The following is a 16,331-nucleotide window of genomic DNA, read 5'->3' as shown; positions in this document are numbered from 1 at the left end:
GAGTCCCCTAGTGGTTCGTGTCGTTTTATTGCTGCTGGGCAATGGGCCGAAGTGAGTTGATTAATCGGGAATCTGAACATGTGGAACCAGGAGGACCGATCACGCGAGCCTAAGCCTTGCGGCCATGTCCACGATGGAAGCCACGGATAAGGACTTTGGCGATATGCACATGAAAATCATGGCTATGCATGAGCCTCGGAAAGCAACAACAGCGATTGCGAACCTCGCAATCTCGGGGTGGTATGTCTCTTCGGAAGTAGCGCGTGGGACAATCTGGTCGCAGCGCCTTTGGTGGGAACTAACATGTCGTTTGAACTTTGTGGTAGGAGGGCGAGGCTCGTAGTGTTCGAGTCTGTCTTGTTGTATGTATGCATTGTACATGGGAATAGAACTGTACACTATTCCTGGGTGCAGGAACGATCGTCAGATATGTACTGATCACTAGGGCGGATGAAGGATTGTGGACGGGATGTCGTTATCGGTCATTTCGCTGCGTTCGCGGGGCAGCAGCGACACTGTTGGTAATATGGCCGTTCGCGGAGGTTTCAACGTCAGCATTCAGCAAGGACCATGTCCTCGAAAATTGCGTTCTTGTCTGGGCATCATCATGATATAGCTCAGCCATTGTAGTACTGTATGAATCGCTATTGTTATCGAAACAGGGAGCACCTTCGCAAGGCAGGTGCGAAACGGGATGGCGGGGGTTAGGGTCTCACGAGGCAGGCGCAGACGCACAGGGCACTCTACCACGCGACAGTCGGGAGGTGGGGGTTTGCGAAATGGCGCATCCCCAAGACCAACACTATAGCCGGGCGAACAGTCACGATAATTGTGCGGCAATGCGCACACTTGTGCAGCGACTAGTGAGGTTGTTGGACGCCATGCCCACCGGCCTCAACCCCGGGATTCGGGTCTGTTTGCACGCCTAATCCAGCGATAATCAGTGTCATCGATCAGTTGGTGGCCATCTCCGTTGGCCTGCCGGAGCTGATTATCCTGAGGCTTGGGTGTGAGGTGCCAATGCCCCAGGAGCCTCCGAGCGGTCAGCAACCGCTGCATTCAGGTCTGAGGGGTGTTTGACCTCCCGCCATTGCGCCGACAGGCCCCAATCGCTTTGTTTGGAGACAGATAGAGCTACAAGCGCCATAGCGGACGCGCAGCACCATTGGAATTATGCAGGTGGCCTCAGCAGGGATGCATCCGACAGCCAGCAACAGGTCCTCCCGTCGCGATGCTCGGCTTTGGACTCGAGCCGTGATTGCCAATGTCGAGCCCATTGCCCTTTGTTGTGGCCAGGACGTGTCACGGCAGTGTCAGCTAACGCCTATCAGCGAGGACCAGGAGTTGGAACCAGGAATGCTGGGGTTGGCAGGCCATGGCACCAGGCAGCCCGCGCGCCTTTGGCGATCGAGGCGGGCTCCAGCGAATATGTGGCGTACCTCCGAAGTCCTGGCCAAGGTCCAGTCTGCCGTTGCGATAAGACCCACTCACACGCGCAGCAGCTTCCGTTTATCACGCCTCTCGCAGCCGGTGACTTGTCTCGCTCTTCAACTTCACTTTCACCGCGCCCTCGCACCGCTTGCAAACGCGCGTTGAGGCTACAAACTTAGCTTGACAGCATACCCACTCTGCCATCCCAGATCCTCGGTACGCCAGCAACGTCAGCCAGAAAGAGCGACATGGTCAAAGCGCACACATCGCCATCCCCAACTCGTCACCGCTATCGCTGCCACGCAAATTCGGCACTGAGCACGCGACTGCCAAACAGCTCACCCTCTGCGGAGGCGAGAGTCTGTGGGGACTACTCAACAGCAGCATGATAATATCTCGCGACCTGTACAATGCCTCTCCCCCGCTGCGCCGAACCCGCATGGCCAACAACCCGACTCTGTTGTATTCGTGGTGGTGCACCGTATTCTCTGCCGTCATCATAGGCGTCCGACTGTCTGGCCGCTACATCCGCAATGAACGACTCTTCCGCGAGGACAAGATCATGGCGCTCAGCATCATCCCACTGTTTGCGCGTATGGGCTTTGTGCACGTGGTCCTCATCTGGGGCACCAACAATGTCAATGTTTCGACTTTGACAGACCCGCTCATCATCCGCCATCGCGAGATCGGTTCTCAGATGGTCCTCGCCTCGAGGATCTTCTATGCGTTGTTGTACGTGCAGTCATCAACTTTGTTAGAGTGCGACTAACCCCATGCCAGCATCTGGATGGCCAAGTTCACCGTTTCCGAGTTTCTGAAGCGGTTGACAGAACGTTTCTGGAAGAAAGGGTACGATTGGGGACTGCGTGGCATACGCATCTTCCTTGTCGTTACTTTCTTCATGGTCCTAATTGCCACACTGGCAGAGTGCCACCCCACCTCCCACTACTGGCAAGTCGTGCCGGATCCAGGACCGCAATGCCGACAGGGTTATGCGCAGCTGCTCACTATGGGCATCACCGACATCGTCACCGATATATTTCTGATCGCCTTCCCGATTCCGATCATCGTGCGTTCGAGCATGCCATTAAAGCGAAAGATCTCTCTCACTGTGCTCTTCTCCCTGTCAGTCGTCCTGATCGTCGTAACTGGGACGCGAATGCCTCTGGTCATCCAACGACAAGGTCTACAACAGTTCCGCACTGTATTCGCTTCTTCGGAAATCTTGGCTGCAACCATAGTTTCAAACGCCATCATCCTAGGATCGTTCCTTCGCGACCGAGGTGTTAAGAAAGCCAAGTTCAAAGCACCATCGACTACAGACAGCATGGAACGCAGAGGGTCAGCACGACGCTTCACGGACCAAACATGCAGTAGCGACGAAGACCTCGCACGATCGCTAGGGTACCGGACAAAACCCGAACTACTCGAGAAGCAGACAAGCGTTCCTAGACCAGCTCCGGTGGCTGATCTTGACCTCCTATCGTCTTCTAGACAACCTGGCCCTTTTGTCAACAACAACTGGAGATTCCCCGACGAAGAGGCTGGCATGATTCAGAGCAGCGACCGATCCAGTGTGACAGTCGAAGATATACGGGATCCCATGCCTAGTCCTCGTGCAAGACGAGTGTCGTGGTTCGATGTTGGAGGTCTGCTTGAGAATCAAACTGTAGCTCCCTCACCCACGGATTCAGTCATCGCGCACGACTTCGCAACCCAGCCACGGCGGGGGTCCAGAGCCTCAAACACAATCATACCAAATGCGCGTGCATTTATGCCTCAAGTACGGCGCAACTCTCGACTTTCGCAGCAGTCTGAGGACTACGAGATGTCGTCTGTCCGGCCTACCCACCAGTTGCAGGACCTCGGCGGCTTGCTCTCCGAAGACCGCGAGCAAGAAGAAGCTCTGTCAACCCCCTCTCCACACTCGGGCTCCTCAGCCGGTCCTCCTCGCAATGAGCGATACGCGCCCATACAACGCACGTCCACGCGCTCCACACAAGCAAGCTACGATGCTCTGTCTCTACGAGATCCTGGAGGCTTGCTTTCTTCCGCACCCCCTCCTACGTCTCATCGACGCAACCCTACCCAACATAGCCGCAACGTGCCGTCCTTACAGGATGCTGGCGGCCTTCTTGGTTGACGACTCCCTTACTACTTTACATACCCCCTGCGTGATACCCCGGCCTCCATGGCCTCTTTGCATATGCATAGCCTGCCTAATGCTTCCCATGTTATTTTTTCTTTTTCTTTTGTATAGTACACGAATCGCCCACACGTGGCGGTCGTGATGGGTTGATGACTGATGGGTTACGACATTTCCGGATGCGATACCCATGGGCCATCAGAGATCTAAGATGTATGCCGGAAATTACGATCTAGAGTCGGTTGGCAAGACTTGTGTATAATAGCAATATACCCACCGCGTGGCGTCGTCAAGGCGTACGTCACGGCAGTGAATTGCCGACCTATAAATGAAGTCAATATGCACTCTCGGCTCCTTGATCCTACATCCGGGTGGCACACGTGTGAAGACACAGGGTTTACGCTAAAAGGAAGTCGAAAAAGCGATTACCGAGCGCATGGTTCAGCATCCAACGCTCCAGCCCTGCGGAACGAATAGCGTTCGGGTATTATTCACGATGTCTTGGCTGTCAACGGCGCGGGAAGGAGCTGCAGGGCGTCGGTCAAAGCTCGCACTATTACCAACAGCAACCACCGTGCCACTTTAGCACCCTTTGCGGTAGCTATCCAACACCATCGCGAAGTGGTGCCGTCGATTATGAGCAATGACGCACCGACGCTTGGAGAGATCATCCAACTAACCCGTCAAGAACTTACTACGAGGCAGAAGACCGATCCCATTCGCGAATGCGGACGCGCCGCGTTGTCGCTCCTTCCCAACGATTTCGAGCTTGCCCTCAAGCTTGCGTATCAGAAACTACACGATGTGCCGTATAGGGAGGTGAAGACGTGTTGGCGCAGGCTGTACACGGATGCGAGCTTGTGGAAGGTGTTGTCGCTAGTAGACGGCGAGCGTGATGAGCACCTGCGCGAGACCCTCTCAGAGTCCGGGGGCGACAAAGAAGAAGTCGATTCAAAGAGTGACTGGGTCGATGAAGTGGTGCGGATACTGGATATGGCGCTCATACTGACAGGCGCACCTGAGAGGGAAGAGCTTGTAGAGCTATGGTTTGCAGCGCTGAAGGCTGTTCTAACTCCACCAGAGTCTCACCTTCATATCGACGATCCAGAACGGCCGCGTAAGAGAAGACGACTATCATCTGAGGGTCAAACTTCACGCCTACCAGCAAGCTTCGCAACAATGCTTCCCAGCCCTCCACCCACCCTTCGGCACGCGATCCCACGAACGAAAGAGCTCAGTCTGGAGGGTTTCCAGAAGAGACTCGGTGACACAAACACCCATACACCACTCATCATCGAGGGTGCGATACAGCATTGGCCCGCCCTTGATGAGAGGCCGTGGAACGACCCGGCATATCTGCTAGAGCAGACGCTTGGCGGTAGACGTCTTATACCAGTAGAAGTTGGAAAGAGCTATACCGATGAAGGTTGGGGCCAGCGCATCATCACCTTCCGTGACTTCATGGAGACGTATATGCTCAAGGGTCATAGAGAAGCTGTCTTGACCGCAGCGCATACAGACGCGATGCAAAGCCCTGAACTCAACGAGGCGGCTGGCAGCAAGAAAGCCACACCCACCGGCTACCTAGCCCAACACGACCTCTTCGCCCAAATCCCCTCCCTACGCGCCGACATCAGCATACCCGATTACTGCTACTGCGAGCCCGCTCCATCCCCTCACCTCACACACATCAAACCCGTCGCGAAACTCGAAGAACCTCTTCTGAATGCTTGGTTTGGTCCCGCAGGCACTATATCACCACTTCACACCGATCCCTACCATAACATCCTCGCTCAAGTTGTAGGCTACAAATACGTGCGCCTCTACGCACCTGCGGAGACGCAGCGTTTGCATCCGAGGAGTACAGACGAGAGTGGAGTGGACATGAGCAATACCAGTCAGGTTGATTTGGAGGAGGCTATGGCTTTGTATCCTGATATATCTTGTTGGAAGACTAGGGAAGGCTACGAGGCGGGCGAAGATGAGGCTCCGTGTGAAAGGAGACGGGAGTTCGAGGAAGAATTCCGTGGATTTAAAGACGCACAGTACATCGAAGGTATCCTAGCACCAGGCGAGTGTCTATACCTACCCGTGGGTTGGTGGCATTACATACGTAGTCTGACACCCAGTTTCAGCGTAAGCTTTTGGTTCAATTAGATCATCACCATCCTATTCTTATTCTCTACATCATACATTCGATCCATACGTATTCATACCTCTCTCTCACCCACCATTCTTGCCGTGTCGTACATACAATCCCACTTCTCCTAGTAACCCGTCAGACTCCTCGAATAAATGCAAACACTCCCCACGCTTCCCACACTATAAACCCCACCACCCATCTCCCCTTCTCCCTCCCAGCAACCCGCCTAAGCGCGCCCCGCACGGTCTGGACACCGTTGACACACACCCTTCAACGTCCCGCGATGCACTGTATCCGCCACTCCGCTCCCGCAGACTCCATCGCGCTCATTCCAGTATGCACATCGCCGATAAAGATCTGTGTAGACACAATAGCAGCCTTCGTAGGTGGTTTCGTCCCATTCGCACATGGTTTATGTCGGTGAGAATGTAGTTGGAACTGTGTTGGTGTTTAGATGGTTAAGAGGTTCAGAGTCGGTTGTTTTATTCAGGGGGTAAACTCGATTTTGATGGTGTGTATGTGCGCGTTGAGTGTGATTTGAGTTATCTTTCTGTTCTCAAGGGTGAAGTATGTGGTATGTGGCTTGGGTGGTGTGTATAACTTGGCTGATGATAGAGGTTCTGGGGTTATACGAAGGGGAGGGAGCAGAGGGCTTTTATACAGTATGTATTGTTTGGAGTAGCGGTTTCCATTGTGGTAATTGAACGACAATGTTGAATGAGTCCCTCATCACGATTACTATGGCCGTCTGCTCTTCCATCAGTGTTGCTATATTCCTCATGCCGTATTCCTTGTCTTTTATGACATATACAAACATTTTGCTCGATGAGATTAAGTGGACACTTCCATGATCACGACTGTAAACATAGATGCCATCGGACACAACCGATTGAATCATAACATATCCCCTTGCCCACTCCCTCCCCTTTCTCTCTCTCCCCCCTTCATCCACCTACCCAAAAGCCGGAGCCAACGCATACCCCACAACCAACTCCTCGCCCTGCCTAAAGCAGCTCCACAGATTCCCAACCCCCTCATCCAACGCAGGACTAAACACATTACCCACATAGCAAAACACACTCTCATGCTCCTTCACACCCAGTCTCTTGCGCAGAAAACGTACTATTGTTGCGAAAGACTGGTTGGTGGAGAGCTTGAAGATGCGTTGGGTTAGGTGGGGGGCTGAGCCTATGGGTTGTAGACGGATTGTTACTATAGCGGGAGGTTAGTGGGCAGGGTGAAGTGGAGGCAGTGGTATAAAGTAATTGGGTTGAGATATGGGATCGTGGAGTGGATTTGTTGTTGGGGGGTTGGAAGATGGATGGACGAAAGTGAAAGGAAATACCTTTCTGAACAGCGAGGTTTCCTGCTCCTTCCAACGCTTTCGAAGCGTCTTTGGGGAGGTTGGTCAGCACGACTGAGGCTGCCATGGTGAGAGGCGCTTCTGTAGTGTCATCTTCCTCTGGTATTCTCTCTTTTGGTGATTCGGACATGGCCACGGTTGATGTGTATTAATCCGAAACGAAGAGTGAATTGTGGATACAGCGACTATCTGGGGGTGACGGTCAAGGGCCCAAGAAGGTGAATGGGGACTGATTTGAGAAAAGTGAATGTTTGTGGGTTAGTGTTCGTTCGAGGCAAGAGCGATGGTCACGATGGAAGGTGTAAACGTCGGCCTAGCCAATCAGCGCCCCACTACCCCAACATCACCCCTCTAATGCGCAAGACTGTCTTCCAACCATATCGTCTTTCGCATTGATATCTAGTGTTTTCTACATATCTGATACGATAATGATATATAACATAGCCTCCAGTATGGCGTCGTCCGCGTTCGTCGCCAAGTAACCTCCTCAGTATGACAATGTTCTACAAACCTCCATAGTAGTACCAACCCTCGTTTACTGAAAACACACGCGTGTACACCACCAGCCAGCCGGTTTGCAAAGCGCAACAACCAGCAAAGATGACCCGAAGGCCATGACGCAATAGCTATATACAAAGGGGATGCATGCATCGTTAAGCCACCAGGGATCAGTGATCATGGGCCTATACAGGGTAAGGAAATGGAGCAAGTCAAGCTATGTCGCCAATAAGGGGAAAGGTAGAAGCTGCGCCTCGAAAATGCTATGGAAACGGGTATTCGCTCGCAGAGTAATGCCATGCGCCCGGGGGCGAGAAGTGAACAACAGGTGCGATAGGAAATTATGTCGTGGGTATTAGTGAGGTCGTGCATTACGCCGTAAGGGATGCAATGTGTGGCCGTGTAGTCTGCATGAACCGCAAGGCTCATCGACGATCAAGTTGGGCGAGTAGCTGGTCAAGCTCAACCCAGTTGTCCGTGGTGACTGCGAACTTGCGGTGCTTGCGGGAAACGACGTGCTATATGATGTCAGTATGCTGTTTGTAAAGGAATGCTTGTAGTGCGTACCTCGTCAAAGTCATTGAACTTCTCCCTGCAGTTCTCGCAGTAACCAGGCTTCAGCTCCTTCTCAGCAGTCTTGCGCCTGCGGAGGGCTGCTGCTTTACGAGCTTGTCTTTCTTCGTCTCCATCGTCGTGTGTGTGACCCATGTTCTCCTGAGCCTTGCGCTTTGCCGCGCGCATGGGTTGAGAATGCTCATAGCTGAGCGCAGCCCTGACATCGTTTGTAACGGACGAATGGCCACTATTCGTATTCGCCGACGGTACGCTGTTCTTCTCGAGGACCTTTCGTTTCAGCTGGTTGACTTCCTTGCTGTTTCCAGCACGAGGGGCAGCAGCAGTCGAGGAGATCATTTGCGAGCGAATAGCGGACGTGATGTTCGATTGGTGTAGACCAGACGCGACCGGCTCACCAGCGATGAAACGGGGCATGGCTCGGATGCTAGCCTGAGCACTGCCAAACATGGGTGGTGGGCCGTCTGCCGTGTTGCATCGCTTGGGAGGAAGGGCCTTTGGAGGATCTAACGGTTTCGCATCTCCATCCTGTTCTTCTTTGACGATGGCAGCAGGAGCGCTGGGACGCCTTGCCAGGTTGTTGTTCTCCCCCAAAGCATTCTTCTCTTCCATAGCTGAAGCAGCACGCGTCCGTGGCGCCTGGGCAGCCTGCCTTCGGCGTGCTTCCTGCTCTTCCTGCTGTCGGCGACCGAAATGGGGATCCTCCACGAACGGGCACTTGCCGTTACCAGAGGCACGGAACTGCGGCCATTTACCCTTCTCTTTCTCAACCTTCTGGTATTCTCGGATCATGACGGGTCGAGTAACCTCGTCCATATCGTGCACGTACACGTAGTATCCACGGAGCGGAATCATGTCCTGCGAGGCCATGACGTAGTCGCGGTCCAACTTCTCATTTTGTAGCAACCTTTGCAAATCAGCAGGACGACCCTTGTGCTGCGTAGCCACCGCCTGACGTGTCGAATGGGTAGACGCGTCCTCCCCAGTTTCCTTGTTGAACATGGTATCCACCATACGCTGCAACTTCTCGACGGACCAGATCTTCATACCCAAGCTCTTAGCCTTGTACAGGATGTCACCACGGTCGGACTTCTCGAGGGCGGCATCGAAGATGGACTTCTTGTTCTCCAGCTGGGCCGGGTTGACGGTGCCTTTGTGGGAGGATGAACTGCCATCGAGGTCGGCGGGAATGGAACGCGTCGTGATGACATGGGTAACTTCCCGAGAGAAGAACTTGACTTCTCGCTGGTGACTGTTAGCACAACGGATGTAGGGAAGGGTATGCCAGACGTACGGAACCTAGGACGCGTGCCCTGTTCAGAAGTTTGTCTTTCTGGGGTTCTGAGACGCTGTCAAAGTAGAAGGCAAACTGGGGAAACAGCTTGCGGTAGTGACGCTGCCATTGTCGGATCGTTTCTAGGTCGTGAGATGCACGCTGTGCGGCCTGCTTTGACGGGGCCTTGGTCTCTCTTGCTGCTTCCAGCTTGCGAGTCAAAGCCGTGGGCTGGGCCCCACTCCGACGAATAAGGCCGTGACGGCGAGCTTCAGCATCATCGACTTCGATGAGCTGTTTTTTGGGTGGTGGCTGGCCATAGGGGACATCGCGTTGCTCGCTGGCGTGGGAGCGTTGGCGCTTTCCTCCTATGGCAGTCGCGCGTAACGGGGAGTTGGTAGCGTTTTGCAGGTTGGCGAGGGGGACGCGCCGGTTCGACATGACTGAAGGAACCTGGGGCGACGGAGGGACAGCCACTGCTGCCATACGTAGGATAGCGGCTGAGGGTGCTTCGAGGTGTAATAGATGGGCGTGGTGGGAGGGGCACGTGTGCGTGTAGCTCACGACGCGACGGTACAGGCACGTCGAGGTTTTCTAGCAACGCGTAGCAGCCATGTCGATGCGAGGGAGCTTCAGAGACCGAGTGAGATGTTGACGACACAGCAATTGAGCGAAGGTGAAGCGCGTTGCAGACGTCGATCTGCTTTCATCGACCAAGGAAAGAGTGTCTTTGTTTGGTCCGGAGGCTGGGTACAGTATGATGCAGGTGCAGGCTAGAGCGACTGTGGTTAGCCTGAAAATCTCGCGCGAACCATCCACAACATCATTTGCCTAGACAACGACATTGGCAAACAATACACCCTTGCCGACAACACCGTCAGTGCGCCCTGCACGACATCTCGCGTCTGCGAATCTCCCACCGTATAGCTGGCTCACGATTCAGCGTATCAGGGGAAGATTTGCAGCTTCTGCATGCGGCGCGCCTCTGCTGCTTGCACTGACGCCGACCCCACTTCTCCTGTCTCCTGTCCTGGGAGTAATTCGACGGCGAGCGCTGCACCATCAGGCCCGTCTCATTTCGCGTCCTCAGGCCAACACTGGCTGGTGGAACGCACCCGCGTCTTCCATTTCCATGGGACCGTGACAGCTTCAAACTTATTCAGGGTCTGGATCATGGAGGTATTTGTGGGTAGCCGGAAGTGTCACCCACCTCGGCCGCGACTTTGTTCTATGGGCTGCAAAACACCGGAAGCGTCAGGAACAGTGCATACAAGAATAGACAAAACACACACGTACAAAGACGTCATGTCGATGATGTACGTTCTGGGTGCTGCAAAGTATTTAACAGGTATTGGCAAGACGCAGGTTTTCAGCGGAATACACTATGAGATGTCATGGACTCTGCATAAACGGTCGTAATTAGCCCCGAACACAGTAGGTCAGCGGTTGCACATACGTTCCTACACGCTTCTTTTAAGTCTTCCAATATGTTCTCACACTCTCCTTCGTTCTCGTGGCTATCACATTCTCGGTTTCCAGCGCTGGCTCGTCTGGAGCTCTGCTACCTTGCCACCCTGTACCATATCCCGTCGATGTTACTTCATCTCCTGTTACTTTCATCATCGTATAGAATATGTGGAAGCCAGAACTCTGCGAATATAAACAAGTGTGATATCGGACTTGTACATCAAGATCATGATCGTAACACCAGGTCGTCCATCACTCCTCCACGTCTTGCTCAGTGAAAGGTCTACGCGTGCGGATGGTGACCTGATCATTCACTTTGACTTGGGCCAAACGCAAATAGAGAGCGCCTATAAATTCTCTGGACTGCGTATTTCTCGCACCTCCACTCTCCTAACTCGACTATATACAACATCGTCACCATGACCGATTCGTATCGTCCGCCGTACAATTCCAACCGACAATGGACACCAGCGTCTGCACCTTCTGAGGCTGCGCTCAACTACGACGACGCGGATGTGAACCGTATTCCGATCAATCCTCGCCGTTCCAACGCCGCAGTTCCAACTCAATCATCACGGCTATGGGATGAAGACCTGAACTTGCTCATGCATTGCACTATCCGCGCCTACGACCTCGTCGTGAACTACGTCCGCGATTCCCACGGTGGTACCCGCTGGTCACGCGAGGACATCGATCGCATTCGAGATTTCGGCGCCTATCTTCATGGCGACGTCCGCGATTTGAAGCACTGGAGTGAAGTAGTCGCAAAGGAGGGGGAACAAGATGCGTACACTATGGACAAGATCCGCGACGACGTCGAGAACCTACGGAAGTACTGTGAGCAGATTCAAGCCTTCATCAGGGATACTGAACGTATTCCCCTGCGCCAACGTATGACACGAGACGATGGAGTGCAGGCTGGTCAGAACGTGGATGATGGTCATGGTTTTGGTGGTGGTAAGAACAACTTCCCCGGAGGTGGCTCCCTAGGTACTGACTTCTCGCTGCCTCCAGACACCAACCAGCTCGTCGAGAGCACTCAAGAAGGCGAGGGTATGGACGTCGAGATGAGTACCGGCCTGGAGGAGAAGCCTGAAGTGGTCGATCCGACACTGAACCCACGGCAGGCAGACTGGGCAACTACACCTTCAACGCGATTTGCTTGGTAAAAGATCGTGCATAGCCGTAGGCTTCTAGATACTGTTTCCACACTGTAGATACTGTAGAATGAGTGCTAGACTAGTTCACGTAGCACGTTGGCGTCGCGTGTGACGAAGCAAAGATATCCAGATGTTCCCACACGTTTTCCACGTTCCAGCTGATTGGTGCTCGGTGCTCGGCTATCTCAGGACCCCTGCGCAACGGCCTGCACCTGTGGTGTGAGCGACTCAACGCTTTCACATGCTTGCAACTCACAACTCTCGAAAATAGCACGGATTCGGGATAATGCCGTCTGCGCCAAACGAGGATAGTCGCTATGCGGCGGCTGTCGCAGCTCTAGGCTTATCTCGCATATTTTCATCGTCCTCGATCTTCCCCCATTTCCATTCGGCTGCTTCCTATTCGTGTGAGCTTGCGGAAGAGTCTGGGTGAAGCCGCCGCTGGGATCTACGACCGCACAGCTTGGTGGATACGCCCGGGAGATAAGCCGAAAGTATGCTGAGGGTTGAACGCGCTGATCTCTGCACGTCGACTCTTGACACGCCGTCTCTAATGGAAGGGGAGGATACCAGCTTCCGGCCCAGCATGCTCTACAGCGTCCTGCCCACCGTCGTATCGAACCATCTTCCGACGATACCTTCGCTCCGACAATCTCTCAACGACGTACGAAACCGCGGATCACATAGCAAATCAGCCTCAGTCGACGAACTACCACAGCCCGAGACGCCTCCTCCAGGCTATACGTCGATACCCCCGAGTGGTTCGGTCACACCGCTTAGACTGTCAGTCGCGTTGGGCGAGGCAGACGTCGAGTTCGTGGACGATGGACTGGATCGACCTGGTTCTTCAGGAAGCGCACTTCCACAGCCACATGGTGCTCATGAGGGAGGCTGTGGCATCAGGTGGAAGTATGCTACTTTAGGTATGAATGTCACTCGCGAATGTTAGTATTGCATGCTCATACCCTACAGGAACAAGCCTCATGGCTCAAGCATCTCGAGAATCAAGTGAATCGATCAGTAGCCCCGACGAGACATCCGCGACGCTGACCCGACAACTCTACATACACGGCATAACGTACCTACTGCGAGGGCTACCAGCGAAGCTCACCCCAGAAGAGACGTTGAGCATACAAGCGGCTCTTCCACAAGACGTGGTCTACACAACGAACGATGTGAATGCGCACGCGTTACTCCCAGTTTCGCAACGCAGTCCTAGTACTCAGAGAGCGCCTCCACGAGACCCCACGATCCTGCACCGTCTGACTGCCACCCTCGTCCTCCAGTCCTTCATCCTCATACAGTTCCTTCTACCATACATCAAGCTATTCCTATCACACACCTACCAGTTCGAGAGGAAGCATCAGATCACCAAACGGCTCGTCAATACAGGCGTCGCGACTGTCGATGATATCGGACGGAAGACGCTGCGGTTGTCGCAAACCGTGTGCCAGATGAACGACGGGATGGTAGGACAAGCGATCAACGAGATGACCATTTGGTGGGTTCGAGGTGTCACCGGAGGCGTTCAACAGGGTCTCGCAGAGGGATTACAAGCTATGAGGATAGCGGAGAGCCAGGGGGGTGAGGAGAGTATGGGGCGGATCAACTGAGTACTTGGACTGCATTAGCTACGGCGTTCGGCATTTGCATAGCTTGATAGACTGACGAATTAATGATGTGCATCGACTGTTCCGCTCGAGCTGCTGGACCCTGATCATGTTCTACACGTGATCTGCCGCTTATCGTTATCGGGCGGACTTCCTAGCGCGTTGACGACGCACGTCCCTTGGAAAAGTGCAATGGCAAAGTTTCTAGCGGTAACATTCTAACGAGTACACGCCATTCTTTTCTCCCCGTTCGCCGTCTTCCTTCCAGGCGCATACGTCGAGTACTCTAGTTGCTCATTCTCATTGTTCAAGATACCCTCTGTTACGAACGAGTGTGTACCATTACCCGCACATCATGTTCGGCGCAGTGAGAAGATGTCCCGCGACCCTCGCGAGGAATCTTGCCTCCATCTCTACCAGGACCCTCCGCACACCCTTCCCTAATACCTCGAGCGCCTTAAGAATACCATTACAGTCAGCGCGCCTCGGAAATGCCTCGTTCGCCGGTTTCCACAACAGTGCCGCAAAGTGGCAACAGGAGGCCCAGCAGAGCATTGAGGAAGATGGTCCCGTCACAGAGTTCCAGGACCTGGCCACACGCGGCCTGGTTCATCCCAACCTAATCAACACCATCACGAGGCAAATGAAGCTCACGACCATGACGGACGTGCAGTCCAGGACCATCAACGAGGCCTTGAGCGGGGTTGACATGTAAGATCTTTCTTCGATTGTAACTTCCATTCGCTAACATCCGGCAGCATCGCACAAGCAAAGACCGGTACCGGTAAAACACTCGGTTTCCTCATCCCTATCATCCAACGAATTATCGCGAACGACCCCCAGCTCGGCGAGAAGGTCAGAGGATACAAGCGCGCCAGACCAGACGACATCCGCGGCATTGTTATTTCGCCAACCCGTGAACTGGCAGAGCAGATCGCTGTCGAGGCGAAGAAAGTGACCGCGGGCACGGGCATCATCGTGCAGGTTGCTGTCGGAGGCACACAGAAGAGGGCTATGCTTCAAAAGACTCAGCGCGAGGGGTGCCATCTCATGATTGCTACTCCCGGACGACTGATGGACATCCTCTCAGACCCTTACTCCGGTATCAAGGCACCAAAGCTCAGAGCATTGGTCATGGACGAGGCGGATCGCCTCATGGACGACGGTTTTCAGAAAGAGATTGAAGAGATCAAGAACTTCCTTCCTGACCCAGCCGAGGTCGAACGCCAGAACCTCATGTTCTCCGCTACTATTCCCCGCGATGTCGTCAACCTAGTTCGCCAGATCATGCGTCCCGGCTTCCACTTCGCCAAGTGCGTAGATGAGAACGAGGAGCCAACACACCAGCGTATCCCGCAAAGACTCGTTCAGCTGAACGGTTTCGAGAACATCATGCCCACACTCTACGATCTGATCCTCCAGTCACAACAAAAGGCACAGGCTGGTGAAACCCGACCCTTCAAGGCCATCGTCTACTTCAACAGCACCGCTGAGGTAACCCTCGCAGCTTCAGTCTTCTACAAGCTCAACGGTGGCTTCAAGCGCAACACCCCTCTTTCTGGCACCAGATGCTACGAGATCCACGCCAAGCTCACTCAACAGCAACGTTCAAGGGCTGCAGATGACTTCCGTCTTGCAAAGTCCGGCATCCTCTTCTCCTCAGATGTAACAGCCCGTGGAATGGATTTCCCCGAAGTCACCCACGTCATCCAGATTGGTCTCCCCCGTGAGCGCGACTCCTACATCCATCGTCTCGGTCGTACTGGACGTGCCGGAAAGGAGGGTGAGGGCTGGTTGCTCATCTCACCCTTTGAGAAGCAAGAAGTCCGCCGTCGTCTCCGCGACCTGCCTCTTGTCGACGCCACTGATATGCTCGAGACTGCCACCGTTGACATGAGCGAACCGGCCGAGCTCCCTGAGAACGTCGCAAAGATTCTCTCTGATACCGTCGAGGCACACAAGAAGGTCTACCCCGACCAACTCGACGCCGCATTCCGTGGTCTGTTCGGAAGCTACCAGTGGTATGGTGACAAGCAGGGTCTGCTAGAAGGTGCGAACCGTCTGGCCGAGTTTGGCTGGGGCATGCCATCCCCACCCCCACCACCTGCTAGCCTCTTCTCCGGAGGCCGCGGACGTGGCGGCGGTGGCCGTGGAGGCTTTGGTGGAGGACGTGGCGGCGGCGGCGGCTTTGGTGGCCGAAGCGGAGGCTTTGGCGGTGACCGCGGCGGCCGCAGTGGAGGTTTCGGAGGTGACCGTGAAGGTCGCAGCGGAGGCTTTGGTGGCGACCGAGGTGGTCGACCTGGAGGATTTGGTGGTGACCGTGAAGGCCGGAGCGGAGGCTTCGGTGGTGACAGGAGAGGAGGCGGCGGTGACCGCAGAGGAGGAGGTGGTGGCTTTGGCGGCGACAGGAGAGGAGGTGGAGGCTTCGGTGGTGGTGACAGGCGTGGAGGCGGTGGTGGCTTCGGTGGTGACCGACCAAGGAGAGAGGCCCGCGAGTTCTAAGCAGCTACCCAGCTGTTAAAGGAACTCCTGCCCCGCGTCCTTGAGATGTAAGTCTGCCACACCTTCCGTCTCGCCATTTTCTTCTCTTCTCTTTCTTGTACTATATACCTGTATACCCCCCCACAGCAAGCTTGGAAACGAGGGATGATGACGGAGACATGTCAT

At 54.4% G+C, this 16,331-nt stretch overlaps 7 protein-coding genes across 7 annotated transcripts; 5 read left to right on the top strand and 2 right to left on the bottom strand.

Annotated features, from left to right (window-relative positions):
* Nucleotides 1–1,816: 1,816 nt before the first annotated feature.
* J4E84_006939 (uncharacterized protein) lies at nt 1,817–3,574 on the top strand (the record flags this gene model as incomplete). Its single annotated transcript, XM_049389526.1, has 2 exons — nt 1,817–2,163; nt 2,212–3,574. The coding sequence occupies 2 exons, from the start codon at nt 1,817–1,819 to the stop codon at nt 3,572–3,574; spliced, it is 1,710 nt and encodes a 569-aa protein (XP_049242719.1).
* Nucleotides 3,575–4,213: 639 nt separating this feature from the next.
* J4E84_006938 (uncharacterized protein) lies at nt 4,214–5,734 on the top strand (the record flags this gene model as incomplete). Its single annotated transcript, XM_049389525.1, has 1 exon — nt 4,214–5,734. The coding sequence occupies one exon, from the start codon at nt 4,214–4,216 to the stop codon at nt 5,732–5,734; it is 1,521 nt and encodes a 506-aa protein (XP_049242718.1).
* A 938-nt stretch (nt 5,735–6,672) lies between these two features.
* On the bottom strand, nt 6,673–7,213 carry ATG12 (Ubiquitin-like protein; the record flags this gene model as incomplete). The annotated part of the gene is made up of 2 exons (XM_049389524.1): nt 6,673–6,932; nt 7,066–7,213. 2 exons carry the CDS (start codon nt 7,211–7,213, stop codon nt 6,673–6,675), a joined length of 408 nt encoding a protein of 135 aa, XP_049242717.1.
* Nucleotides 7,214–8,006: 793 nt separating this feature from the next.
* On the bottom strand, nt 8,007–9,868 carry J4E84_006936 (uncharacterized protein; the record flags this gene model as incomplete). The annotated part of the gene is made up of 3 exons (XM_049389523.1): nt 8,007–8,099; nt 8,149–9,399; nt 9,449–9,868. 3 exons carry the CDS (start codon nt 9,866–9,868, stop codon nt 8,007–8,009), a joined length of 1,764 nt encoding a protein of 587 aa, XP_049242716.1.
* A 1,445-nt stretch (nt 9,869–11,313) lies between these two features.
* Nucleotides 11,314–12,063, top strand: J4E84_006935 (uncharacterized protein; the record flags this gene model as incomplete). The annotated part of the gene is made up of 1 exon (XM_049389522.1): nt 11,314–12,063. The coding sequence occupies one exon, from the start codon at nt 11,314–11,316 to the stop codon at nt 12,061–12,063; it is 750 nt and encodes a 249-aa protein (XP_049242715.1).
* Nucleotides 12,064–12,550: 487 nt separating this feature from the next.
* Nucleotides 12,551–13,667, top strand: J4E84_006934 (uncharacterized protein; the record flags this gene model as incomplete). The annotated part of the gene is made up of 2 exons (XM_049389521.1): nt 12,551–12,977; nt 13,027–13,667. 2 exons carry the CDS (start codon nt 12,551–12,553, stop codon nt 13,665–13,667), a joined length of 1,068 nt encoding a protein of 355 aa, XP_049242714.1.
* Nucleotides 13,668–14,019: 352 nt separating this feature from the next.
* J4E84_006933 (uncharacterized protein) lies at nt 14,020–16,166 on the top strand (the record flags this gene model as incomplete). Its single annotated transcript, XM_049389520.1, has 2 exons — nt 14,020–14,375; nt 14,423–16,166. 2 exons carry the CDS (start codon nt 14,020–14,022, stop codon nt 16,164–16,166), a joined length of 2,100 nt encoding a protein of 699 aa, XP_049242713.1.
* Between the last annotated feature and the right edge of the window lie 165 nt (nt 16,167–16,331).

The sequence above is a fragment of the Alternaria hordeiaustralica genome, assembly GCF_023758085.1.
Source record: "Alternaria hordeiaustralica strain BMP 2776 chromosome Unknown scaffold_14, whole genome shotgun sequence".
Classification (NCBI taxonomy): domain Eukaryota; kingdom Fungi; phylum Ascomycota; class Dothideomycetes; order Pleosporales; family Pleosporaceae; genus Alternaria; species Alternaria hordeiaustralica.
The sequence above is the reverse complement of the archived record's forward strand: the minus strand, read 5'-3'. Positions and strand labels throughout refer to the sequence as shown.